This window comes from Carassius carassius, chromosome 28 (assembly GCF_963082965.1).
Source record: "Carassius carassius chromosome 28, fCarCar2.1, whole genome shotgun sequence".
In the NCBI taxonomy this organism is placed as follows: domain Eukaryota; kingdom Metazoa; phylum Chordata; class Actinopteri; order Cypriniformes; family Cyprinidae; genus Carassius; species Carassius carassius.
In genome coordinates, this window is record NC_081782.1 from 13398696 (window position 1) to 13426456 (window position 27761).

Sequence of the window (27761 nt, forward strand, 5' to 3'; positions counted from 1 at the left end):
TTCATCAGAAAGCTGAATAAATAAGCTTTGTTATGATAGGACAATATTTGGCCGAGACAACTATTTAAAAATCGGGAATCTGAGGGTGCAAAAAAATCAAAATACTGAGAAAATCGGCTTTGAAGTTGTGCAAATGAAGTTCTTAGCAATGCACGTCTAATTTAAAAATTAAATTAGTAAAAAATTTGTATAATTAAAAAGATTATTTTGATATATTTACAATAGGAAATTTACAAAATATGATCTTTACTTAATATCCTAATAATTTTTCACATGAAAAGAATAAACAATTAATTTGACTGCTCCAGGGTCACATATGAAACTGAAGACTCAAGTAATGGCTGCTGAAAATTCAGTTTGGCATCACAGGAATAAATTACATTTTAAAAATACATTCAAATAGAAAACAGTCATTTTAACTTGTCAGTATATTTTACAACATCACTGTACTTTGATGAAAAAAAAAATCTTTCTCACTAATCGAAGACATTCATATATTCAGTTAAACAGGTTTGGGAACAGTGCTAGCTTGGGCTGATATCAACTTCAACTGAGGTTTAAATGCTAAACAACAACAAAAGACATTGTCTTAATTATCACGTTACAAAGGTCTAGCTGATTTGAAATGAGTGACTTTTAAAAAATTGTTTCACATAGGGTTGAAGGTTATGAATTCTGTTAGTAAATGAAGACTCAGGACATTAATTTTTACAGTTAATTTATCCTTAAGTGAATATTGTTTACATTTGGAATTACCATACCTGATATTAGCATAATTTGATGAAGCAGTTTAATCATTGTGTTAATAGGGCCAACTTGTGTTTTGGTCTTATTTATGAAACAAGCAGACTGTATTTCCATACAGAATTGCCCTACAAGTGTTCCATGAATAAAGTCTTATAATCCAAACCGTTTACAACAGACAGTGCAATTCATTCTGTCTCCAGCAGGGGTCTCTGTTGGTCAAATTTTCTGTCGCTATTCCAATTTGCACAGCATTTCCACGTTTAAATTAATCAGAATTAAAAAATATTTTACTAAAATAATGTAATAACCCTTTTATGATTACCCCCACCCCCCCAAAAAAAACAATGTGTAGGATGTTTACTTGTTGTTTTCTTCTTAGTAAGAGTCCAAGAGTATGCTCTAATGCCCCTGACAGACGCCAGCTGTTGATTCACGAATGTGAGATTCCCCGAGAGAGACTGTCTGGAATAAGCTCTACAAACATCACCTCAATACAAAAATCTTGATTACACAGATGATTGCGTTAACGCAGTTATATGTTAAATAACTGACCTTGTTATGTCACAAAAATGTCACATTCATGGCACTACAGTGACATTTTCTATGTGCAGCAGTAGGCCTATCTGACAGGCAGATGATCAATGTCTCCCAATCTGAGATCGATCAATAAATGGAAAGCAGAAGAAAGCAAACAGAGTTTTATTTCACTTAAATCTGTAACATGACTGACTGTTGTTATTCTCATGTAAGCACTGCTGGTGAACAAAAGGCGGCAAAATGAACATGACATTAATATCTACCCATACTCACAGGGATGTTAACAACATTTCCACAGTGAAACGAAAATGGGAAATAACATTTTGAGCTATGCTGTTACTTACCTTTGATAATATGTTTCAGAACATTAAAAAAAAAAGAGTAAGATTAATTCTGCTGTAAGTGACAAACCAGTGATCTGAAACAGATTTGTAGCAGCATTGGGTCCTTTTAGAGAAAGAAAATTGTATCGTTTTAGAAGAACGGGCTGTTTTAATATACTGCCTTTGATAATAAATCATTTTTTGAAACTGTGAAAATCACTAATATGTGGTCAAGTCAACACAATTCATAAAACCTAACATTCAAATACCTCTGACATAATATTGGATGTGTTGTTATTCAGGTACTGTAGGCTAGGCCTGTATTGACTTTAACTTTGTGGCCATTCACACAGAAAGCATTTTTGAATATTATTGCCATATACCTTGATTAAGGTTTATTGTGCCCCTGCCCTATATGGCACCGCTGGAAATGCAACACTTGCCTGAATTGCAGTCTGACACATTTCGGAGCACAACAACATGACATCTAGTTTAGTGATGTCATTAAGTGTAAATCAGCAAAAAAGTTAAATTTCCTTCTGTTGGACTGAAACCAGTCGCGACACTAGAAAGAATTAAAGCCAGAGATGCAATTTCATTCTGTGGAAACAGGTTAGAGCTGAATGAAGAAATAAATGGTTTGGAGAAGGGCAGTATTCTGAGAGAGATAGAGGCCCTGCCCTCGGGAATGCATCCGGACTGATTGGGCTCTGAGCTTTGCATGTCTCACTAATAAGTCCTGTCTTCAGCCATGACATTTCAGTCTCTGAACAATTTACACTCATTACCATCAAACCATCATAGCGCTTGACAACTTAGTGTTTGAACCCTGCAACTTAAATGGATTCCCATCATTTATACTTTTGCAGATGCTGAAGATATTTCTTCAGTTTGAAAGTACTCACGATTAAAGCAAACACAGGAGCTCATGGCAATATTACATTTGGCGAATTGGTGGCTAATTCATATGAATTAGTTCAATTTCATTTGTGTGTTTTCATATAATAAGCTTACAACCCCATATATTTAGAGATAGACCTTCATGCATACTTTTCTAAAAAAATCAGTTTTGTATGAATTACATTGTAACCTCATTAAATAGTTGTTGTTTTTTTCATGAGACTGGGTGGTAAGTTATCACTGAACCAAATATTTATATTAAGTATTTAGTAAAGAGAAATTAATAATGCTATCACAAAAGTGTACTCAGTAAGCCATTTTGAGGTCACATGACAAGCCAGATACTACTCTCTTTATCTTGTTAACCCTCCTATTAGTGGTCACTTTGGATAATGGAATACATTAGTCATGTCTGTGAGTGCAAATTGAACATTTCAATGACATTAGACTTTTGTTTATAACTTTTGCACGATGCTACAATTTTTGTGACAGATTTGAATAATTGCTGCATGTACATTTTTGGTAATATTTTGTTGCTTATAGCCAAATTGTAATGGCTAATTGTAAACTACTTGTTTTAACCTTCCTGTGTAAGAAGTCAGTTGTCACTCCAAGCAGTTATTGTCTCCCAAATGTTTTTGCTTGTTTGTTGACACTCTTGAAACCAGCTTGTGCCTCTGTGAACCTAAAGCAGATGTGCAGCTGATGCCATGCCCCACATAGTAGATGTGTCACATTTTGAAGTTGCCCCGATAGAGTTGTCTGCAGGTCTGTGTATCCAGCGAAAATCCACCTGCACATACAGCTTTGCCATTGTTCATCAGAGGCCTGAAACACACACTCGCAAAGCCATTCCAGCCTGCAATAAGAAATGAATGGAGCTCTATTTGCACACCTACAAAAATACATGTTTACAGAGAGGGCTGACAGATCCAAGAGACAAAACTTTTAAGAACAAAGCCAACCTTTCACAGAATTGAACACAATGCCATTTATTTTTGTCAGGCACTAACACCGTATTGAAATATCATGTAGAAATGGATTCAGTTCAATAGAAATGCACAGAAATAATCAACATGGGTAGTTAGTAACCTCTAATGGCTCTCCAAAACGTGAAGGGAATTTATTACAATTTGGCACTGCAAGTTGAGGGTAACATCATGCCTAATAAAATATTTAAATTTTGGTATCCAAATTCTGCTTCAGCTGTGGTGCATTGAAAAACTGATTCCAGTTTTAAAAGGGTGTTCAACAGAAGTATGAATCCAAGAGGTCACATGAACTAATGAACGTTTCATGGTTTCAAACAAGATAATAAACATGAAACATGAGATGTTATGTAATATAAAGAAATACCTGAATGTATATAGGCCTATGATCTCCAATGTCTCATCACACAGGTGTGTCTAGATGGAGTGACCCTATCTGTAGTTGATTTCATCATGTATTGAGTGGTACAGATGAATGCAATCACCTCAGATCTCACTTTCCTGATGTTTTTTAGAAAGTGAACACGTCGGACACCTCCAGGCGCCCCGCAGGAATGGCAAAAATAAGGGTGAATGGAAATTGGCATAAATTCTAGTTAGTTTCCCAATGCAAATTTTCTAAATGGGAGCATAATCTTCCACTTTCCAACAATTATGTGCAATTTTCATATCCGGGGAGTGCAATAAAATGAATCAAAACTTAAAAGAATGAAAAGCAAAATACAGAACGTGTGTCTTCAACCAGAAAAAATATAATTCCCATGTTCTTCTTCATTCAGTAGCATCTAAATCCCTCGTACATGCACGTCAAACATTCAGAAACATCCCAAAAACCTTTTTAATAGAATATGACTATTAATAAAAATCATAGATCATAGTTGTTTTTGAGTTCAGTTCTCTTAATAGTTACTCCTTCAGGGGCCGGAATGAGACGGCAACAACACAGAATCAATACAAAGTATTTTGGCACTCTAAAAAAGGTTGCGCGTGGTTTGACACAGTCTGCAGCCGTCCGCGGTGTGAAAAACCAAACTAAACTGGTGTTGTGAGAAGGAGATAATAGCAATATAGTGGTATCACAACAAAAGAGGAATAATTTAAAAATAAATCAACAGCACAGTAAGACAAATATACTGCATAGTACAAAGCCCCTCTGCTGTGTCCTCCGAAAGCAGAGGGCTGTAAGGACAGTGTACAGAAACCAGATGCAGCTCCTGGGCTGAATTGAGCAGCACGGACAGCTTCTCCGGCGCCTATGCTCCCATAATCCCTGGGTCCAGCAAAGCTGTCGTTTAACATCTATCCGCCACAGATCTGAGAGGTTATTCGTGTTCACTGTTGTTGGTGCCGTTCTCCCACTCTATACTCTCCTCGCTGTGGCTGGGCGATGCTCCTGGAGGGCCGGCCGGGCGCACTCGAATGCCCTGGAAGCGCCGGCACTCCGGGCAGATGCGAATGTGACTGCACCCTCTCGCCACCAAGGCGGCCTCCTGCGCGAGTCTGTGGGAGAGGGGTTCGGATAGGCCTGTGCCTGTGCACAGCTTGCCGTTGCTGAGGCTCGCCGCCGCCGCCCGCGCCCGTCGCTCGTCCAGGGGCAGAGGCTGCGGTCGCAACACGCTGGCTCCGCGCCTGCGCCGTAACTGCAGGCTGTCCTGACACAGCACGATGCCCTGCAGCTCTCGTAGCATCTCCTCGCACACGGACAGCTGTGAGGCACAGACACAGAGACAGAGGGAGAGAAAGAGAGAGAAAGAGAGGCCAGGGGGTCTCGCTGACACACTGCTCTCAGGGGGTGGCAGGCAGCACAGCCAGAGCATTGATCAAAAATATCACTGGGCTATACAGGGGACGGTGGCTGTTTATCTGACTGATGCACCGCGGAGAAATCAGAGAAAATGTCTTGAAGCGCCTGGTGATCTTGGTGTGTGCTCATTACGTTCTCAACAAGTTCACTTTAAATCTTTAAATGTATTCTGTTAGATTTGCATTACAAAAAAAAAAAAAAAAACATGTGATAAGTGAGTGGAACTGCTGTGTTTGGGTCATTCTTTGTATGCAATGCCTTTTGCTTTGAAAAATTGGTCTCAAATTGCTCCCAGGAGGATTTTCGATGAGTTTTGATGATTGTTTTCGCAAAACAATCTGATTATTTGAACGCATATATATTTTTAATCACTTTAGGAACAGAGGCGGCGTGTTTTCCTGCGTCCTCTGGTGCAATTTATCATCTTAATGGAATCCTGTCATAAATGGAATATTATTACACAGTATTACAAAAATAAAGTTTCGATTAGGGGCTGTTAAATAAATCATCTTTGCTTTGAATCATTCATTTCTCTTAATGGTTGTTTTACAGTAGTATTTTTCTTTTGTACTTAGTAGTGTTTTCCCAATGTTAATATCCTGTGGTGACAACAAATTTCAAGGGAAATACTATGCATATCCACTCAAAGCAAACTAAAATTTCATCACTCCTCAGCACAATATCATTAAGAATTGACCTTTTAATTTATACCCTGTTCAGTTACAGTCTGTTAAGATGTGTTCACAAAAAAGGCACTATTGTTTATTGTCAATAGAGAAGCATTGTCTGGGGGCAGGGCCTTTCAAACCAAGCAGCTTTCTATTGGTCAATGCAGTGAATCTGTGTAAACAACTTAAAGGTCCCATGACATGGATTATTTCCTTTTCTTTAAATGCTTTTTAATGTTTCCTTAGGTGTACTTATATTGTTAGTATGATTTTTACATTTAAAATTTAGAAATAAAAAGCATTTTTTATATCCTGATATTAGCCCTCTGGCTTGAATGCTCTGTTTGAAGGGGCGTGTCTGCTGTGAGACTCCGAGTAAACGACAACTGTTGTGATTGGCTGACATCTTTGCATTTGAAATGCGTATTACATGTGGACCCCTCTCATATATATATACTATAGCTGTCGAGATTAACGAATCGTGGATTTGTTGATCATATAATTATTTTTTCGATCTTTTCCCATCACATGAAAGGCTGCAGTGATGAGCATTGAGTAGACAGAGTCTGTTTATCGCGTGAATGCAGTGATCTCGTCATTATTGCAACACGTTTTCTCTCACAAAATGCTTTCACCACAACTAACAGCAAACACATGAATACAGTAAGAGCTTTGTTGTGCAGCATAACAGCGTCATTCATTGTAACGGCAGTTTAGGCAAGTGTGCAGATATACTCGCGATGTGTGAGAGCTCCGAAAAAAGGGAGCGTTCTTTGATCGCTCTCTGTAGTTAAATCACAATTTAAATAACAGATTTGTTTCATGCTACTAAGAGAAACAACGTGAAGTTGATCGTTTAGTCACTGGCTTGATTCACTGATGCATAAACAGTATTAAACAATTTAGAAAGAAAGTCTGTGTGAACTTGAACGATTAACTACACATCAGAAATCACTGATCACAGATCAGGCATTAATGAACACTGTTACTCACTGTTTGTGCCGGTGCTGTCGAATCCATATCATAAAAGTCTGTTTGTAACGCCTGTGCTGACATTGCGACTGAATTATATGTAAATATTTGGGCGGGCAAAGCAGAGAAAGGGGAGGTAACATTTCTCTTTACAACGTCACAAAGAGGAGATTCCAGATCAGCCCGTTTGAGCTTCCGTTTTCTCAAAGGCAGAGAAAGATAGTAAAATCTCGATTTACACCGATTACAATTTTTAGAAACTTGGGGACCACATACATGCTAGGGGAAGTCATATTAAATGTTAAAAAACCTCAGAAAGTGAAATTTCCATGTCATAGGACCTTTAAACCTGTTGCAAAATCTGAGTGGAGAAATCTATCACCCTCATCCAAATTTCAGATTGCATGGACTCTTATTGAAATAATTTTTCACTGGATTTTTGACTAGCTCTTACACTCAAGGTTTTGTGTGACAAGTAAAGAATATAAGCTACAACTAAAGAAAAAACAAACAAACAAAAAAAAAAAACAGATGGTTGTGAATGTGATATGCTTTAACATTTTTTTTAACATATATAACATATTAACATAACATATTTGCTTATAAAATCCAGAACTCAGCTGATGAAGCTCAACCAGTGCTGTTTTCTGAATATTTGAACTTAATCAACTAAGACAACATATTCAATGAAAGCTGTGAGGGATAGACTTGCAGTCTTTACAATGGCACGCACTGTAGAAGGTCCTAGTTTACATACATTTCACAACTACCAACGTTTAAAACTCGGTATGTTGTTAAACAACAGTGCAGTCCATTGAACACACTGTACTTCAGTTCCTCACAGCCTTGTTTTTATTCTTGTCAAAAAATAAATATGGTGCTACCTTGCCTGAGGTCTATATAAGATAAACATCACATACATTCATACATATGATGCAAAGTTAAAAACAAAAATATAATCCAATCAATTTTGTCATCATACCGTGAGGCTGAAAAGGCACTGCATACAAACAATGTGATTCTGGGAGCTTTAATGTGTAGTAGATATTTAATTGGAGGGGCCATCTTGGTGCTGGACCAATGAATTATGTTGGTAAGATATGTAAGATATGTGCACTAGTTAAAAACAGGACAAAGCCATGCCAGTGTGGTTTAAAGCGCTGAATATACTGTACACTTACATGCAGAAATGCACCTCACACACACATAAACAAACACAGACACACTATTAGCATTACCTAATGCTAACACACAAAGCTATATTTCCCTTAGGGATAATGCAAATATTCACTGTACTTATCAAAAATGTGCTAAACTGCACAGCACTAGTCATTTTGACTTGATGTTGAGATATACAGTACAAACACAATCACACAAACACCCATATTTCCAAGCAGTTTTCAATTAGGATTTAGTTTAGCCTCACTTCAAACACACCCATAGACAAACACAAACATCATTCTTCTTTGAATATTTACGCACAATGCTCAGTCTATGAATATGGGAAATCACAACTAAGTCATGAAGACATTATTAACAAACAACATGCATTTACACCCTCCAAACAAAGTCACGTCTTGGGGTTCTACTGAAACATGCTGAAGTGTTTATTTAGTAAACAAAATCACAATGTTTCATTTGAAACAATGCAGTCACACAACCATCGATGATTTGATTCAGGGAGGAAAATAAAAGACAAAAAAGAAGGAACTTCATTCCATTCAGACATTAAAAAGCGTAAAATCTAAAAGCGTCTGGCACCTTTAGCGTGTGATGGCCTGTGTAGATCAGTTTGAGGTATATTCTTTGGTGTGCTGGTGGTGAGGTGCGGGATGGGGTGTGGGGGGTTCAGGGAGGGAGGTGCGAGGGCGGGGAGAAGGACAGAAAGCAGAGGCAGGTAAAATAGCCCTCTCTCACCTCTGTTGCTGGCGTATGACGCAGCATCCACACAAACTCCAACACAGCCATGAAGATGGCCACCAGAAGACCACACACAAGCACCACGAAGATCCCACCGATGTTCTCCATGCCAAGACCTTCACAAAAACACACAACATGATGAATGTTTCCCTAAAAGATTCTGTTTGGACCTGCACCTGAGTGAAATGTGGTTCACCTTTCGCTCGATGATCCTCCTCTTTTGGACACTTGCCACCATCCCACCATTTCCTCTTCAGGATTTCTAAGCGGTTTTCCTCCTGTAGTTTGAGTATGGCCAGGTCAAACTCATCTCTGTAGACCGAGCCTGAAACAAAATATCCATCTTAGAGAGCTAGAGCTTGATGTATGTTTTCTGCTGTACTGACTCCTGCCACTCCAATGGTGAACCTTTATTGTAAACTAAACTCTGCCAATCAATCATGTTGATTAAAACATCTGCTGGACATAGCTGGGTTCAAATCAATTCAGTGAAATTTATATTCAGTCAATGGATTCAACTTCAGTTATATGATTAAAGCCTGGTGTGCACTGTGCTATTTTGGCTACGATTTTGCCATCTGAGACAGATTTTTGGCGAATATAAAAGATTTATATCATTATAGGACAAGACTGGCAGCCTTGGATAGCTTACTGTCATGTGCTCACTAATGGCCAATTAGTCATCGCATCAGGTGATGTTCTGACAGTGTCTGAAATTTCAGGTTGCAATTGTGAAGTGTGACTGTTGCTACAAGGCCTGTGTAATAAACAGTCCATAAGAACACAACAAGTGATGATGTGTGTGCAAGAGCATTGTATATAATAGTGGTCTACATGGCAAATAATAATAAAAGTAAATAAATAAATAAATATTAGATATTTAAAATGAAGAAGTATTTACACTACCGTTCAAATGTTCAGAATTTAGTTTTGAATGCTTTATAAATAATAAAATAATAAAATAAAATAAAAGGGATAGGTCACCCAAAAAAGAAAATTCTGTCATTGATGACTCAACCTAATGTCGCTTCAAACCCGTAAGACATTCTTTCATCTTTGGAACACAAATTAAGATATATTTGATCAAATCTGTGAGCTTTCTCACCCTGCACAGACAGCACTTTTTTCACGTGAACATGTCGAAAACTGACATGGAAGAGAAGAAACTGCTGAATAAATTCACATGGACTATTTTAACAATGTCCTTATTACCTTTCTGGTCGTTGAATGTTTCAGTTGAGTTTCTGTCTATGCAGGGTCAGAAAGCTCTCGGATTTCATCAAAAATATCTTAATTTGTGTTCTGAAGATGAATGAAAGTCTGATGGGTTTGAAACGACATGAGGGTGAGTAATTAATAACAGAATTTTCTTTTTTTGGGTGAAACAACCTTTTAATTTAAATGTTATAAGAGCTATTTAGCATTTACTTTATGTTATGATTAAACTACATCAAGTTTCTTTTGAAAAAAGAAAAAAAAAGGTAAATTCGCATTTTTTGCCACCACAGATTTTGAGACATTTTCTTTCAGGTAAAGCATACATTAGTGCAAGGGTTTGCTTGGGTGTGTGGTACCAATTTGCATGTAAATGAGTATGTCAGATTGTCACACGATTGATCTACCAGTCAATGCTGTCAATCTTGACCAAAGTTGTGTATCGTTCAGTAGCATACAGTACATGGCCATTGACGTCGCACAGTCTGCCTTGGCTTCTACCCAAGATCTCACTGAGAACACATTATACAGTCTGACTAGAGATGATCTGTGTGAGATTCCTTGCTGCATTTCTTTTTCCCTCTGGATGAGTTGCATTTGAATCAATAAAAGTCCTTGCTAACTCTACATAAATTCCTCACCCAGAGGCATGCCAATGCCATAGCCCTTGGTGTCCAACAGGCCTCCGATCTGGGTGAGATTGCAGTTGCGCTGGCGGTAGTACTCGTTCATGGTGCTCTCCAGCAGGTACGCATAATTAGAGTTGAGCACTCGGGCGATGCCCTCCTCAGTGCTCTTCACAAACACGCTGGGCTGTTTGGAGTACATGAAGTTCCACATGCGCTGGTACGTCTGGTAGCGGGAGTTCTAACCGGAAAACAGGAGATATTAGAATCGTTACATTTGCTCCTCGACTTTCGTCTGGTGTCCTGACAGCCAATCACTAGAGCTTTGAGGAGGTGAGACTGATTGTGTTAACCAAGGACTTGACGGTTGATAAGCTGACAGTTTGACATGTTGATGTGACAACTGAATATGTGAAACAGTCTGTGCTCGCTGAGGGGCGGGTTGAGAAACATCCCTCCGGCACATCAAAGAGTTTGAATTAGTCTGGGACGGCCCTCTGGAGAGGGCAAGATATCGAAGGGCACTGATATTAAGACAGCAAACAGATAAATCCCAAAGTAGGGAAGAGCACTAGTGACATGGGCAATAAACCTGCCGACAGGCCATTGATTTGTGGGTGGAGTTTCCTTCCATTTTGTCCTTGGAGATCTCACCTGGAAGAAGGTCATGGTGGACCCGCCGTGCATGGTGCCGTATTGGATGGCTGTTTGGTCAGCCAGATCATCCACGGATTCGATGGGCACCTCCATCCTCTGCACAGTGAGAAAGGCCGCCAAGTTGGCTGTGTAGGAAGAGATGATGATCAAGGTGAAGGCCCACCTGGAACGACAAACCAGTTTTAGACGTGAAGAACGGAAAGCTTTGCCCCAACATCAAAAGTGCTCGGCGCTACTGTGAGCTCCGCATCCGAATGAGAAGTTGAAAGGCTCCTCTGAATACTGTACGCCCGTTCAGAATACTCAAAAATAGCTCGCTTTTATTCTCCACTGACCTCAGTGTGCTGCAGTCGGTGAGGCCTCGAAAAATGACAGTACAATAACGCAGCAGAGAAACAGAGGCCAAGTGAGAGTAGCACTTTTATCTGCTATATCCAGCAGCTGACAATGAGATCAGGGTGCAGAATGTGATACTCTGCTGAAAGGAACATCTTCGACGGGCTGGTTAATGCTGGTTTGGGTGCTGGTCGAGCTGGTAAACCAGTTTAAGCATGCAAAATTTAACTGGTTTTATGCTAACATGTTTATAGGTGAAATTTTAATTTCCTGCCAATTTTTTGCAGATTATTTTGATATGATCCTTATTGATATGGGCCATCTTATTTCACAACAAAAAATTTCCATGGCTTCTGGGCCGATTTTACATGAAGAAATGAGACCAAAATCAGTCAAAAACCTATTCATTATGATCTACTGGGTCAAAATGTACTTTTATGCAAGTGCGTCCGACAATGAAAGAGAATATCAAGTTATGAAATCACTTTTTTTGATAAAGACAGAAAATTATCATAATAAAAAAATTATTTAGGACAAAATACTGTAATAATATTGGCTGTTTTTTACAAATATAGTCACAAAATATGAAATTGACAAATCAAAATGTTCTAGTAATCCAAAAAATGTTGTCTTAAATATACCATGGTAAAAATACCATGATTCTATACATGGCCTTTTTGACCTGGTTTATGAAGACAAGAGCTATGTCCAACAAATATGTACATTTCTGAGGCTTACATACAGTAAAATGAGGAAATATCTGTACATTCCTCATAAATCGCATCAAGGAGACCAAATGTGCTGGTGACCATCTATGCAGAATGGAGACCGGAGGTTGTTTATCGTGCGCTCTTACCATACTCCACTGACACAGCGTGTGGACAGGGCTCTGGGGGCGATGGTGGAGCCTTGCTGCATGAAACCACCAACAGGAAACCAGAAACTGTTGCCCAGAGAATACTGGTTAATGAGCAGGCTACAGCGCCCCTTCAGGCAGGGGTGAGGGTTGTACCATTCATAAGGTGTTAGCCTGTGTGCCAAGAGGAGCGTGAAAAAAGAAAGGATAAAAAGTAGTAAACATAAATGAGCCAGGAACAATTTTAACAGTTGGCAAAGCATGAAGTCACCAGTGCTCCCTGTAGGCCATGTAACCTGGTTTTTGTTCCCTGAAGGGGCTGTGCAAGCTTTAGCCGTGACTGACAGGACACTAATAAAAATGCACTGCACTGCAGGACGCTGCTGAGTTACTCTTCAAGGTGTGCGACAACCTCGCATTACAGCTCTGTTGAAATGCAGAACACAAGCAATGCAGAAAAGAAAACACATGTCGTATTTCAATAACAAATGTGTAAAAATATACACATTATAGAGAGGCAAACAAAGAAAAACACTCGCATATGCAAAGGCTCCAACTATGAATTTATATAAAATGTCTTGACAGGTAATGTTCAGTGAATAAAAATGCACAACGACCCCGTTGTCCTGCAGAATGCTGGGAAATCGGCAGGCTACTGTGAAAGAGTATAAAACATGACATTTCTTTTGTGATCCAATGCAAAGCTGGAATAAAAAGTGAGTTTAAAATGAAATGTCTACGAATACACACATGCTGATCCTAGAACTGCATTCCAACCAACCAATTAGATTTCAGGGTCAAGTTTAAAGTCATGACTGTTTCACAGGACCAACATTTTGATCTTGCAACAACAACATTCTTAATAACAATCCTAACCTTTAAACTTCCCCCTTAAAATCAGAGCACATTAGTTCATGCAGTAGGAATGTTCCAAAATTCCTATCAACTCATCTTTGCACTCCGGTTTTAGTAGAGGGTTTAGTTTAGGGATATAGGGTCAGATTTACTAAACAGGGCAAATTAGCTTTAGAGTGCAATTGCATAAATGTGCACATTAAAGAACACAGACGCATAAATAATGGCACAAATGCAAGTATTTTGATGTGCGCAAACGTTAGTAAATAACATAGCGTAATTCATTTTAATACTCTCTATTCCCATAAATTTTGCATCTGAAAGGGAAACTCTTACAAAAGCATATTCAATAAGGTCAGGCAAAAATATAATGTCCACTCATTTTCAGCGCTAATTCTTTAGTAAATCCTGACAGTACTATTTTAATGCAAAAAACGGTTCGCGCTGACGCAAGTTGTTAGTAAATCTTGCCCATAATGTCTAAAGTTGTGTTAAAGCAAGAAAATAAATAAATACAGTTTAAATTCACATGCCATTCGAAATCTATGACTTTCTTTCATTCACAAAACATAACAGAAGTATACTGAATAATGAATTAAATTCTAGTCTGTTTCTGACACAAAACTACTGTGTGATTTAAAAAGTTAAAAACTTTTCTTTTGCACTAATGGAGCCTTTGTATCCATTTTGGAGCTTTCCACTTACACTGTATGGCAGCAGAGCAAAAGTTCTTTAAGATGTTATTCCAAAATGTCAGTAAAAATTGGACAAAATTATTTTTTTTTAGCTGCACTACCACTTTAAGGATAGTGTTGGTGCTAATGAGATCCTGCAGGTGTCAGTGTGGAGCCGAGTATTTACCTCGCCACCAGAAAGAGCACGCAGCTCACCGCCAGGTATGCCAGCAACATGAAAAGCCAAACCCCAGGAGAGAACGGATCCAAAAAGGAGAAATACCCCGGTCTTCTTCCCTATAAAAACACACAGGCAACATCAAACACTGAAACAAGCATCCCAAAGATCCTATAAGCCTATAGCATTCAATTCCAGTAAGTAAACATTCAGGTTAAAGATGTTTAAAGGCTTTTACGGTTGATTGGCTTGATCCAAACAAAGTGCTTGATTTTCTGTCTCCTAACCATTTTGGCACACTTTGAAGATCCAATAACCGCTGGAACAGAACTCGGGAGCCGATTCTGTACACAATAGTCAAATCCAATTATGTCTCCTGGAGGTACATTGACAATCAGTGGTCAGCAACATCTTATCAGCGAGAAACTAAGTGTGAAAGCACCATGCCTAATCTATCTACACTCCACAGGTGTCTTACAGATGGTGGATCTAAACAGTACCAGCGATGGATACAAACGCACAAAAAAAATCATCTGTGCTGCTTTTCCCCCCAAGACTACAAAAACCAGGTTTACTATAGTGCGGAAATGAGTAACGAGTAAGCTCCACCAGGCTGGAAATTGATTAATGTGTCTGCAATCATCTCCATATTAGTGTAGCTGAATGGCATTGCTGTTGAGCTGGACACTAAAAGCTGTAATTATAGCAATAAATAGAGGTAAGCCTGTCCATGGTAGATACACAAGAAACTGATGGGCTCTCAACGGGAGGGAAAAAGCCAGTTTAGGTATGGTTTTATTGTTAGGCATGTTACTTTACACTTTCTTACAGAAGCTGCCGTCGAGGGATGGGAAAATTGGGCCGTGCCTGGAGCCTGTATGTGCCAGACTGAGCTCGTGTGAGATTTGAGGAGATAATTGTATTGACTTACAGCGAGAGGGACTTGAGGATGGTGCTCACACGGGGGTACAGGTTGGGTTTGTGCAATCTGCTTCCAGCTAAAGCAACTTTCCTCGTTTACAGCCTCTTTGTAAATTCAATTTTACGGTTTAAACAAAAGCACAATCAACATTGTAGACTGCAGAAACCTGCCGGAAAACAAGTGAGAAACTAGTGCACGTCTGTTTCAGGGGTGAGCTACATAGGTTATACACGCAGTTTAACAGCCTTTCGAACATGTAACAACCTCAAGAGCGAATCTTCCCTTGATCATTTAACAAATGAGCACAGATAGATCCTCTCCAGGTTTGACTGAACAGCAGTGCAGTAGGGCAGTTCTTGCTTGACTATAGCATGTCCCCATAGAGCTCCGATGTGTCTCTGTGGAGTTATGTAATTTCTCATTTCTGACTTAGTGGATTTGAAGTAAGTTTCTCCAAGTGATATACTAAAAATTTAGTCTTTGAGAAGCGCTGCTGCTTTGGCTGTCGAAATAAAACCTGAAGCAGCTGCAGAAGCCTGTAGTCATACTCTCACACCAGGGTTCCCAGTGTCTGGTTAACCAGGTCCTCATTAACATTTGCACTACACAGCATATTGAATTGCAGAGGAAACTGCAGAGCTGTCATTGCATGTGTGGCCTTACCATGTTTATCTGTTTTTACTGATTATAGCTTCAGTGTTTCTTGTAACAATGTTCAGCACACTTATATTCAGAGAGGTATTTATGGGAAGAGATATTTACTTCTACTTTTTATAGTTGTCAGTTTATTAAAACAATGAATTATGCCTTGTTTAGTGAATGTAATTGATTTCGAGTTTGAATTTAACCAAAAAAAATAAATAAAACAATTGTAAAGCATTCGCTTCCTAATAAATAAAACCACTGATGGCTTTCTTGAATCAAATTGATTTTTACTTCTGTGTAACATACAGGTTTGATTTATAAATGATTTAGCCATTTTGGGATTTTGAAAGAATGTAAAAAAAAACAAAACAATATTGAACATTCTGAACCTTAATGAATTAGTTTAAGTGAATTAGAATTACTTTTATTCAGCAAAGGTTAATTGTATTCATCAAACATAACAGTAAAGACAGTAACAAACATTTCTATTTTACATAAATGCTGTTCTTTTGAAATTTAGATTCATTAAATAATCCTGAATAAATATGTTTTTTTAAATAAATATATAAAGCTGCATAACTGTCTTTAATATTTATCATATTAATTTAAAAATTTAAGCAGCAAATCAGCATATTAGAATGATTTCTGAAGGATCATGTGACTGAACACTGAAGTAATGATGCTGTAAATTCAGTTTTGCCATCACAGAAATAATAAAAGAACAAATTATATTTAAAAATAAATTGCACAAACATTCAACAATATAACAGCTTTTACTGTATTTTTCATAAATAAATTCAGCCTTGGTAAGCATAAGAGAACTTCTTTCCAAAACATTCAAAAAGATCTTACAGACTCCAAAATGTTGAACACTACTGTATATTTGTAGATCAATCTTTAGACCTTGACTGTGTTATTACAAGATCTTATTTCTTCCCCTGAAGCACAAAATGTGCAAAGATTTTTTAAATCATGCTGAAGAACTTGATCTTAAGTCCATGTTAGCTCAAGCATATGACGTCAATTAAAGCAAAACACATCTCTAAGAAACAATGACACAAAATAATATGGAAGCTTATTTCTGCCTCAAAATAAACAGATCACTGTGAGATAACGTCTTAAACAAGTCACATAATGAAGAAATAAAATTGCAACCGTGAGATATAAAATTAAACTGTGAGATATATAAAGCCAAATTGTGAGAAATAAAGACATACTGTCAGTTGTAAAGTTGCAGCTGTGGGATATAAAATCAAATTGTGGCATATAAAGTCACATTATGAAATATGAAGTTACAAATTACGAGATAAAATGTCAAAAGTTGTATTATGAGATGATAAAAATGAAAAAGAAAAAAAAAAGAGTCAAATTATTATTTTTAAGATGGAAACAGGCTTCCATAAGATGGTGATGACACATGCATTTAATAAAAATACATAAAGGGTTATGCATGGGGTCTTTCTCTACGAGTGTGTTTGTTGTTTCACTCAAAGATCACTGGTCATAAACCCTTTACTAGTCTCCACTGTGATTTGCTGTTCAGACTGATCTGTAGTGATACACTGTCAGCGCATGTTTACCAGCCACTGTCAGATCGACTTGGGCTGAAAAGATTTGAAAACGTAATGTTCCATTGAATTCCACTGAAAGACGCTAACATTCACAATATTTCTTCTCCTGTCACTAAAAACGTCCAGATTAAAAAATTGTCCTTCTGTAGGCTCATTTTAAGCGGAACTTGAAAGTGTGTGGCCAGTGGGAACATAGTCTCGTCACAGCTGGAGTGTTTCAGAGGAATAAAGTGCCCAGCTGCTCTTTTTCTTTCTCTGTACAATCCACACAGTCTCATAATGCTCTTTTGTGGCTGCTTTTAAATGTTCTTGCCAATGCTCCCTCTACGATCTTATTAACTTATTGCACTAATTAGTTATTTCATTCTCAGCCATACCTAGTCTCTATTATTCCTCCCTGCGTGCACCACACAAGATGAAGGGAGACTAATTTTCATGCATTCTTGTGTTTATTCACACTCTGCAGACTACACTCATACTGTATATACAAACAAAAAGAAAATGGCACATTCCATACGTTTATGTTTACCAGTGCGTCCAATTACACGCTGCAATGGAGATACCACTGTACTCGCAAATATGTAATTAAAACAGAGCTGAAGGCCACATTTTATTCCACTTGCCATTGTTATTGATCAAGCGAAGGATTTCATTTAAAGTTTGAAATAAGCTATGGGGGTCCTTGTAGAAATCAAACCCTGCTGGATCAATAGTAAGTGGATTAATTCTAAACAAGTGCACGCACAAGAATCCAAATATCCAGAGCACCATGGCTGTGGGGTATAGATGAGTCAGAGGAGATTGTTCTGAGCAGGAGCAACGAACTGAAGGCCGACCCCCATCTTTAGCACACTCAACCAAGTTTAGCCAGCTCATGTCTTATAGATCAAAATATCAATATCAAAATAGATAAAATGAGTGTATGTGAATGTATATTTTCACTTCTGATTAATCATAAATTATTAATAAAAAAACTGTATATAGTAGAAAAAATACACAGAAATTGAATTTAAAAATACAAATTTATTAAATTGTAAAATATTACAAAATGTAATCTTCATTTCTGATGAATTTTAAATCATTAACAGAAAAACTTTATATAGCAGAAAATAGAACACACAAAAACTTGAAAAAATACAAATGAAATAATAAAATATAAAATATTCAATTAAAATGATGCTTTTCTAATGATTTCTAAAATAAGTACAATTAATGAATATTTGTATAAAATTCTGATTAAGTAATAATTTAAAATCTACACACACACACACACACACACACACACACACACACACACACACACACACACACACATGTATATTTAATTTATATTTCATGTATATATTGTTTATACAGTATATTATTGATATTTCAGTTCTGATAAATTATTTATATGGAATGTGATGTGCACAAATGCAAAATTTGTTTAATATTACATCTGGAAAATCAATGTGAAACATCAGCAACACCGGCAAAAGCTAATTACAGTTTTTTCTGAATGCTTAAGCGCTAATCGTGATTCTTGTAGCACAATTTCTAAAACTATTAATACGTATAGTAAAACCACTCACTGAGTTTGCAAAACTAAAAGCACAAACACTGCTTTGCACTCAGTTTGCAATTTTGTAACACACACTTTGCAAAACTGTAGGCACAATTCACTGCACAACACTCTTTTTGCAGAACTTTAAACACAACTCACTGTTTACACTCAATTACCAAATTTCCAACACACTCCTAGTAAAATTATACACATGTATGGCTATCATTAACACTATTTTGCCAACTGTCTGGCACACTTTCACATGTGAAAACTGTTTTAGATAATTAGTTCACTTTGCAATCAGCCTAAGCACTATAAATAAGCCACAGGTAAGCTATCTGTGTGGAGTACAGTGGAAGGAGCAGTAAGAGTGAGAAGAGTGAGAATCAGAGGAGGCCGAGGAGGCCGAGGGAGAGGACGTGGAGGTGAAGAAGCGAGAGGGTTAGAGGAAGTTAGAGGAAGAGGACAAGGAGGAGCAAGAAGAGGACGAGGAGGGGAAAGAGGAAGGGTAGGAAGAGTAAGAAATAAAATAACTGATGACATCAGAGCTACAATAGTGGACCATGTCATCAACCATGGGATGACCCTGAGGGAACCTGGCCAACGGGTTCAGCCTAATTTGAGCCGCTACACTGTGGCAAGCATCATTAGGACATTTCGAAATGAGAATCGGTAAGTACTTTGTAGCACTGCCATACTCTAATGAGAAACACAACAGTACCATACATGCAAAAATACTGAAATTGTTACTTTACAGAATTGCTAGACGTCCAGATGTTGGGGGCAGAGGAAGAATGTTCACTCCAGCAAGAGACCCATATAGTGAACATGGTGATTGCCAATAATGCAATAAGACTGCGCGAAATACAGTAGCGCATAATTGATAATGACACCATCTTTCAAAATATACACAGTGTAAGCATTTCTGCACTAAGTCGTGTACTTGCGCACCACAGAATAAGAATGAATCAAATTTACAGAGTTCCTTTCGAGAGAAACCCAGAACCTGTAAAGCAACTGCGATATGACTATGTGCAGGTAAGCTATAGTGTCATTGGTTCTGAATTTGGAAGTGCATACTGTAGTGCTGTGCATGGGGCTGCTGTGTTGCATTTGTTTTGTCTTGTCCAGAGAGTGATGGAACTAGAAGCAGATGCCATGGGACATGAGCTACTTTTTGTAGATTAGGCCGGTTTTAACCTCAGTAAAACCAGGAGATGTGGCAGGAACATTACTGGACACCGTGCCATCATCAATGTCCCAGGACAACATGGTGGTAACATAACCATGTGTGCAGCTATAAGCCAAAATGGTGTTGTTCACCATCATGCAACCATAGGTCCATACAACACTGCACACATTATTGCATTTCTGGACACCTTACATGACATGCTCACTGTTCAGAGACCAGAGCATACCCGATATGTCATCATATGGGACAATGTTAGTTTCCATAGGGCTGATTTGGTCCGCAACTGGTTTACAGACCACCCATCCTTCATGGCACTCAACTTCCCTCCATACTCTCCATTCTTAAATGCCATCGAGGACTTCTTCTCTGCCTGGCGCTGGAAAGTGTACGACCATCATCCTCATCAACAGGTAGCCCTTTTACAGGCAATGGAGGAGGCATGTGGAGATATTGACCAGGCATCATGTCAGGCCTGGATGAGGCATTCAAGGAGATATTTTCCCCGGTGCCTTGGACTGGAGGATATCGCATGCGATGTGGAGGAAATTTTGTGGCCGGACCCAGAAAGACGACCTGATGTAGGCTGATTGTCTTTCTTTTTTCTTTTTTTTTTGTGAAAGTACTATTTTGTGTTCTGACTTTGTCTTGGTTTTGATGAGTGTGACACTACATGTGTATGTGTTTACATGACACTATGAAAAAAGTATGACCTCAAATTGACATCTGTACACAGAGAAAGCAAAAGCCAGATGTGTTTTGTATTCATACCATCAGTGTGTATTTGGCACATTGTGTGCTTAGTAGATGATGGCTTGTGTTTACTGTTTGATACAAAAAACACAATTTTTACGAAGGTGTGAAGAGTTAATCTAGCTGTGTTCGCTTTTGCAAGAGAACTACAATGTTTTGATAATTGGGTGAAAGGTTTTCTTATTTGTGTGTAGAGTTTTGCAAAAATAGCCAATAGTTACAAAAAATGTGCTTAAGCAATCAGAAAAAACTGTAATATTCATGAGCTCAGCCTTATTCGTGTAGTGACATCACAAGCTGATATTTTCAGCCACTCCAGCTTTATTCTGGAACAGACAAGAGCAGAAAGGACCATGGAGAGACAGATCGAGAGAGAGAGAGCTCAAGGCTTTCCAGACTGAGAACAGCTCTACACTGTACAACAGCCTTTTATCCTCTTTACCTGTGTGAACTCATTTAACACTCCTCTGTCTTCTGTCACTGTTCTCTCTGTCTGCCAGTCTCCGAATCACTCGCTGTGTCTGCCTCTGTGCCTTTCTCAATCAACTTTCACTTCTTTTTCTTACTTTCTCAGCCATCTGTCTAGGGTAGTCACAGCCTAGTGTTTAAAGGTGAAGTGTGTAATTTCACCAATGGTTTGAAAGCTCCACAACGTTTACAGTTTTCAGGGAAAATCAACCTATAATTTAATAATTTATGGCTGGAAACAAAAGCATTTTAACACTGAAAATAATTCACACTTCACTAAGATCTGAGCTCACTGTGGGGCACAATGCAATTTACTCCAACTCCTTTTGTTGGTTCTGGAACAGTTTTCCTATTTAACATTTATTGTCTATAGCCAGTAGTACTGAAATTGTTCATAGAAAAAAATCTTGTTACATAGGTTTACACTGCAGTGTCTAAAAACCACCTGGTTACATCTGAAAATATAATTAAGTGCTAAAAAGTGCTTGTTCTGAAGCACGTTTAGCATGAAAAAGCACTGAGACTATTGCATGGACACAAAAGCATTTTAGCACATCACAAACTACAATGTGAGTACAAAAAAATATATTAATTAGTAATTTGTAAAAATGCCCAGATCTGGCAGATATGATGATCTGGACAACAAATGGCTGATATTAAAATTCTACAATATTTAGTCTAAATAAATTAGAAATAAAACACTAAAATGTAAACAAATTTTTTTTAATTCTAAATGCTCAAAGTCAATTTATGCATCACAACATTATAATCGAGTGTTAAAAAAAAATTGCTGCATTTAATAGTATTATTAAATAATTAATATTTATTTACAATAAGTGAGTTATAGATGAAGGCAAATAAAATACATGTAAACAAAAAGAATATGTACAAATAAATATTCAATATTGACCGATACTGAAAATAATAAAAAGAAAATTAAAGAATTATAATAAAGAAAATTTGTCTTACATCAGACATCTGTCTTAAATAGTATTCGAAAATCGAATTATATATGTCCTAAATCATAGTATGTTGAAATACTCCTAGTTTACTTTACAGTGCAGTTCGATGCACACTCTAACGGGTAATATTGCTCACAACACATTGCACGTTGGACAATGATTCGATTAGAACTACAAAAACGCATAAAAAGTGTTAAAAAACTACAAACATTCCAGACATGTGAGACCTATGGACAGGTATAGAGAAAGGGTTTTGAGTGATAAATAATGAATGTCTAACTTGATGAAAACATTTAATGTTATCTGTGTTAAATTTAATCTACAACAATTTTATAAAGATAAGTTTGGTAAGTTTTAAATGCATCATTATGCAAACATATGAGGGGAGTATGACGAAAGACCAATGACTGGCAGAACAATGTGCTTCTTAATTTCTCTCCAGTACTAAAATTAAACAAAATGTGGATGATGTTGACTGTAACAATATGATTGACAGGGCAGTTTAAACAGTGACTGAATGCACGTAACTAAGCAACAGAGTGTCCTGTTAAAGACATAATAGTGACAAGGTAGTATGTCCCAAAGCTTGCCTACTATTCTGCTACATACTCAAAAGTATATACTTTTTCTTAGCAAAGAGAGAGCATACTTTTATGGCACAATTTGTCAAAAAAGCCCAATACTCCATATACGATCAGAGCAGCCTAAACATTTTATGAACTTTTTGTCTCAATCGATGGGGTGACTCAATGTCTATAGCGGTTAGAGCCTACTTGAGTTGAGAGGAATGTATGCGTTTGCATGCCGTAGTTCAAAAATCTGCAACAGAAGTGCTCCTTCATTCTCAGTTAACAGCACACCTGGTGTTATTGATTCCCCCAACTGTTTTCAACCAATGAAGATGCACACAGAAGCATCTATCAGCAGCATGAACAGAGCAGGGGGGCTAATGATGTGTTTGTGTAAGCGAGTGAGTGTGTGTGTGTGTTTGTGTAAATGCCCTACCGGGACACCACATTAATGTTTGCACACGCTGCACCGAGCGGCTTCATCCGGCATTTAGCCAACAGAGAGATCAGCATGTCACCTTGGGTTTGGGGAGGGGCTTTGATTAATGGTGCACAGGCCTTTAACAGTAAAAGAGCTATTGGATTTTCAGTGTTGCTGTGTGCAAGAGCTCGGGGTGTTATTGGTGTGAATTAGATACAAGCCACAATAAGGAGAATCTGAAATTGGGAACGAAAGCACTACATTTATCAGCTTAGCGCACCATCTGCTATGGCAAGGGTGATGCTCAGAGCTCTCTGCTCCAAAGAGTTTCTCTATTTATTTCCCACACGCTCTCTCTCTGGCCATTAGAGGCTGCCGATTGTTGAGGATTGTTGATCTTTAATGCTATGAGGTCAGGTATGGCTCGGTCTCAGGCTGCAGTGGATGAAGGAGATGAAGGAACTTACTATGTGCACTCGGTACATGATGCTGATCCCCAAAGTCATGAAGGGTTTGGAGAAATCAATGACCTTCTCCCTCTCGGCCGTGATGGTCAGGGCGGCCACAGCCAAGTCAGCCTTCTGAAACATATGCAAAATAACAGCAGCCTTTAATGCGGGGCTGGATAAAAGGAGCAAAAAATGAAGCTCAAACCAGGTAAGGTGGTATGTATGTGGTTTCTTGCAGGTTCAAGAAAGGGGGTATCTGGCCCCTCAGATATTTAAGACAAGTGAATTTTAAACTTCAATATCAAGAGTGTGTTATTGTTAACTAAAAGTAAAACAGATAATAACAGTTAAATAGTTTTAGTCAATAAAAATAAAGCTTAAAATAAAATAAAGTATTAAAAATGAACCTTTAAAAAGTTAAATAAGTTGAAGTATAAAAATTACTAAAAATAAGGAAAAAATATTTTAATGTATAAAAATATTAAACCAACTGATAATAATAATATATTTATTATATTATAATAACATATTATATACAAACTGAACAACATATCTAAAAATTATACATACATAATATATATAATTATAATTAATAAATACATATATTTATATCCATATATATAATTATATATGTATGAATATTTTATATATATATATATATATATATATATATACATACATACATATACACAGTATATATAATAAAATAGAATAAAATCAAAATATAATATTATATAAATATTAATAAATATTTTAATATTATATAAATTGTATAAAAAAACACTGATCAAATGGAATTATAAAATATATAGTAATAGAAATGATATCAATTAAATATAAATATTAGATAAAAAAACTAACACTGAAATAAAAATTACATCTAAAATAAAGTACAAATATGTTAAAGTAAAAAAATAGTAATGATGTAAGCACATAACAAAAACACTAAAACGTAAACTAAAATAGAAATGCAAACTGAAATTAAAACAAATCCAAAAAACATCAAAACACCAATTCAAAATATTAATAACTAATATTGTATAAATTACGCATAAATAACACTGATTATCAAGTACAATTATTAAATACATTTTTTAACATTATGAAGTAGGTGTTTGTCTCGTCTCACTTAAAGCACAAATCCTCTTCAAAATCATGACACCCCTGTACTCCATCTTAGTTAAGCTGATTAGAGCATGTAAACCATCTCAAACCAGCAACAAACCAGCTTAACCACCTTAAGCTACCATGACCTGTCTTTTTACACCTGGAAACAACTGCTTGCAGTCCAAATACCTGTATTTTGGTGAATTGTGAAGGGCAAAGCTGAGTTGCCGTGTGTGTGTGTGATGGAACATGAACACAGAAAATGTCATGACAAATCACTTGACACAGCATCCAGTGCTGCTGGGCACAATGCTGTGGCCGGATCCCACTAATCAAACAACACCGAAAAGTGCATCTGCAAGGCATTTTACAGTCCCGCGGGACACACTCTTACCCTCCACTGCTCTTTGTCCTCTCCATGAGGAATGATGGGATATTGGAGCCATGTTGTAAATGAGAGAGAATCTCCGGACAGCAGATAACGGTTAAAATGTGATGTTTTAGCCTCAAGCCTGAACCCTTGAAAGCGACAGGAGAGGCTTGTTAACTCGGAGAGCCGAATTAGGAACGTTAGACACGTGTTTCAAGATCCAAGAAGTATCACTGAGGTACTATTATAGTATATTTTAAATACGTTTTTTTCCCTAGATTTTATTTTCATTTTTAAACAGCTTTGTCCAGACAACATAAAGTTTGTCTTAAACCTTTTCTAGTTTTATTGAAAATTTTTGATTTTTTCTTTTTGTTTAAATATATAAGTCTTCATTTCTATCTTGATTTCAGTTATTGTAAGCCAAAATAATACACTTTTAAAAAATACTTGAATATTTTATTAAAGTTTATTTGGTAATACTTTATTTTAAGGACCTATTCTCGCTAAATAGCTGCTTATTTGCATGCATATTACAAGCATATAGGCTGTTTATTAGTATTTATTTTGTTCTGCATAACCATATTTTAGATCTCTTAATCTGACCCCATACATAAACTTAACAACTACCTTACTAACTCTTAAAGGGGTCATGTGATGCTGCTAAAAAGAACTTTATTTGGTGTATTCGGTGTAATGAATTGGGTTTATGTGGTTTAAGGTTAAAAAAACACATTATTTTCCTGTTTGGCCAGCTATCCAGTGTGATGTGATTGATTTCTTCTGGAGCATAAGTGAATGTTTGAACCTTCTGTAATAGATGCATATGAGTCCCTCATTTGTCCTCAGTGTGAAAAGATGGATCTCAAAATCATACAGTCATTGTTGAAAAGGGTTCAAATACACAAAATGCTGGAAAACCAAATAATTTTTTGGACCTGAAGGATTTTTCTGAAGAACAGCAGGCAGTTTAACTGCTCAGGACAAACAAGGGACTCATGAACAATTATGACTAAATGAAAAAACATAGCTGTGCATCATTCAGGTAACAACATTAAAAACCAAGTGTATGTAAACTTTTGAGCGGGTTTATTTTTATAAATTCAACTTTTATTTTCTCTTGTGGACTATATGTAAACATCTTTTATGTGAACTATCTAATCTAGGTCAGTATTAAATAAAAAATAACATGCATTTTGTATGATCCCTCTTATTTTGGTAAAATAATGAACATTTTGCAGATTCTGCAAGGTGTATGTAAACCTTTGACTTCAACTGTATGTGTTCCCTATTCTAAAGTGTTACCATCTATTTTAAAGAAACCATGTTTTCTATGGTTTTAGTTAACGATAATAACCCTGCAACCATCTGCTCACCTGATTATAAAGCTAGTTATGTCATTATCTCGCCATGTACAGTACTCCACTATAGCAAAGCGACTGTGGCGCGGTAAGATGAACTCTTGCACGTTCCCTGAAGATTCCTTCCCCAATAACAGCTTGCAGATGCACTAATCTTCAAGTGCTCTCCATAGTTCAGCTGTGGCCCACAGCTCTTCTCCAACTCATGCACACTTCACTTCACACAACAAAACATCACGCTGACACACAAACAAGGAAATTATGCGGTCCCCACTGAACAGAAATCCCTCAAAGAGATGTCGTCCATAAGAGAACAAGGACAATAACTGCCGCTCAAATATTTGACATCTCGTTACGTATTAATATTGACGGCTGGACTGCACAGAGAGAGAAATTATGAAACGGAGACTAATAAATAATTAATAATGCAGTATGATATTCGTCCTGTGCTCCATCCTCCCCCTCAGCTATGACTCAATCAAAAAAAAGTAAAAAACGTAAAAAACCAGTGAAGAAGGCAATGTCAACTCTATCACTTCTGAATAATACATTGATGCAAGTTCCCAGTGTGGCATTTCAAATTCCCTCTGAGGCTTATTCTTCATCTGATGCTATAGAAAACCCTGACAGCTCGGTACTATTGCGGTGTACTATTGCACTGTCTTTAGTTGTACAAGAGTTTCCAGAACATTATAAAGCATGACCAGGACAGTCACTGTGGGATTAGGAGTCCATATTTTAGGGCAAAAGTGAGCCACTTTTGTGCAGATTCTCATTTCCCAATAAATTATAATATTAATAGCAGAAATGTTTATGTGAGGTTTTGTATTTGTTGCCTCATTTATCACCTCATAACCATCAAAATACATTCATTAAATATAAATTTCAACTTTGATTGGACCATTAATATCTTAAGGTAATTTTTTCTGGCTTTAGATTGCATTTAGCATGTAAACAGATACACTGACTAAACAAGCATTCAGAATGTATGTTATTATATATCATTAGAACAAACCATTGTAGAATTTTGTGCATTCAGATTTAATATTATATTTTTCTTTTAATTCTTTATCCTATAATCCTATAATGATATTCAACAATAACAACATAATAACTGAAAAATGTATTATAGATGTATAAATGTATATGCAAATGTATTAAAATAATGGCTGTA

General features: G+C 37.1%; 1 protein-coding gene across 1 annotated transcript in view; it reads right to left on the reverse strand.

The window, feature by feature from the left end:
- Positions 1-3483: 3483 nt before the first annotated feature.
- The window catches only part of grik4 (glutamate receptor, ionotropic, kainate 4), a 355049-nt gene continuing 330771 nt past the window's right edge, over positions 3484-27761 (reverse strand). Inside the window, exons 12-19 of the mRNA XM_059513707.1 lie at positions 23768-23881; positions 14267-14376; positions 12551-12724; positions 11356-11521; positions 10717-10942; positions 9057-9185; positions 8858-8976; positions 3484-5202 (exon numbers count right to left, since the gene is read on the reverse strand). Of these exons, the coding sequence (XP_059369690.1) occupies positions 4819-5202; positions 8858-8976; positions 9057-9185; positions 10717-10942; positions 11356-11521; positions 12551-12724; positions 14267-14376; positions 23768-23881 (1422 nt within the window). The 3' untranslated portion in view covers positions 3484-4818. The remainder of the gene's footprint in view (positions 5203-8857; positions 8977-9056; positions 9186-10716; positions 10943-11355; positions 11522-12550; positions 12725-14266; positions 14377-23767; positions 23882-27761) is intronic.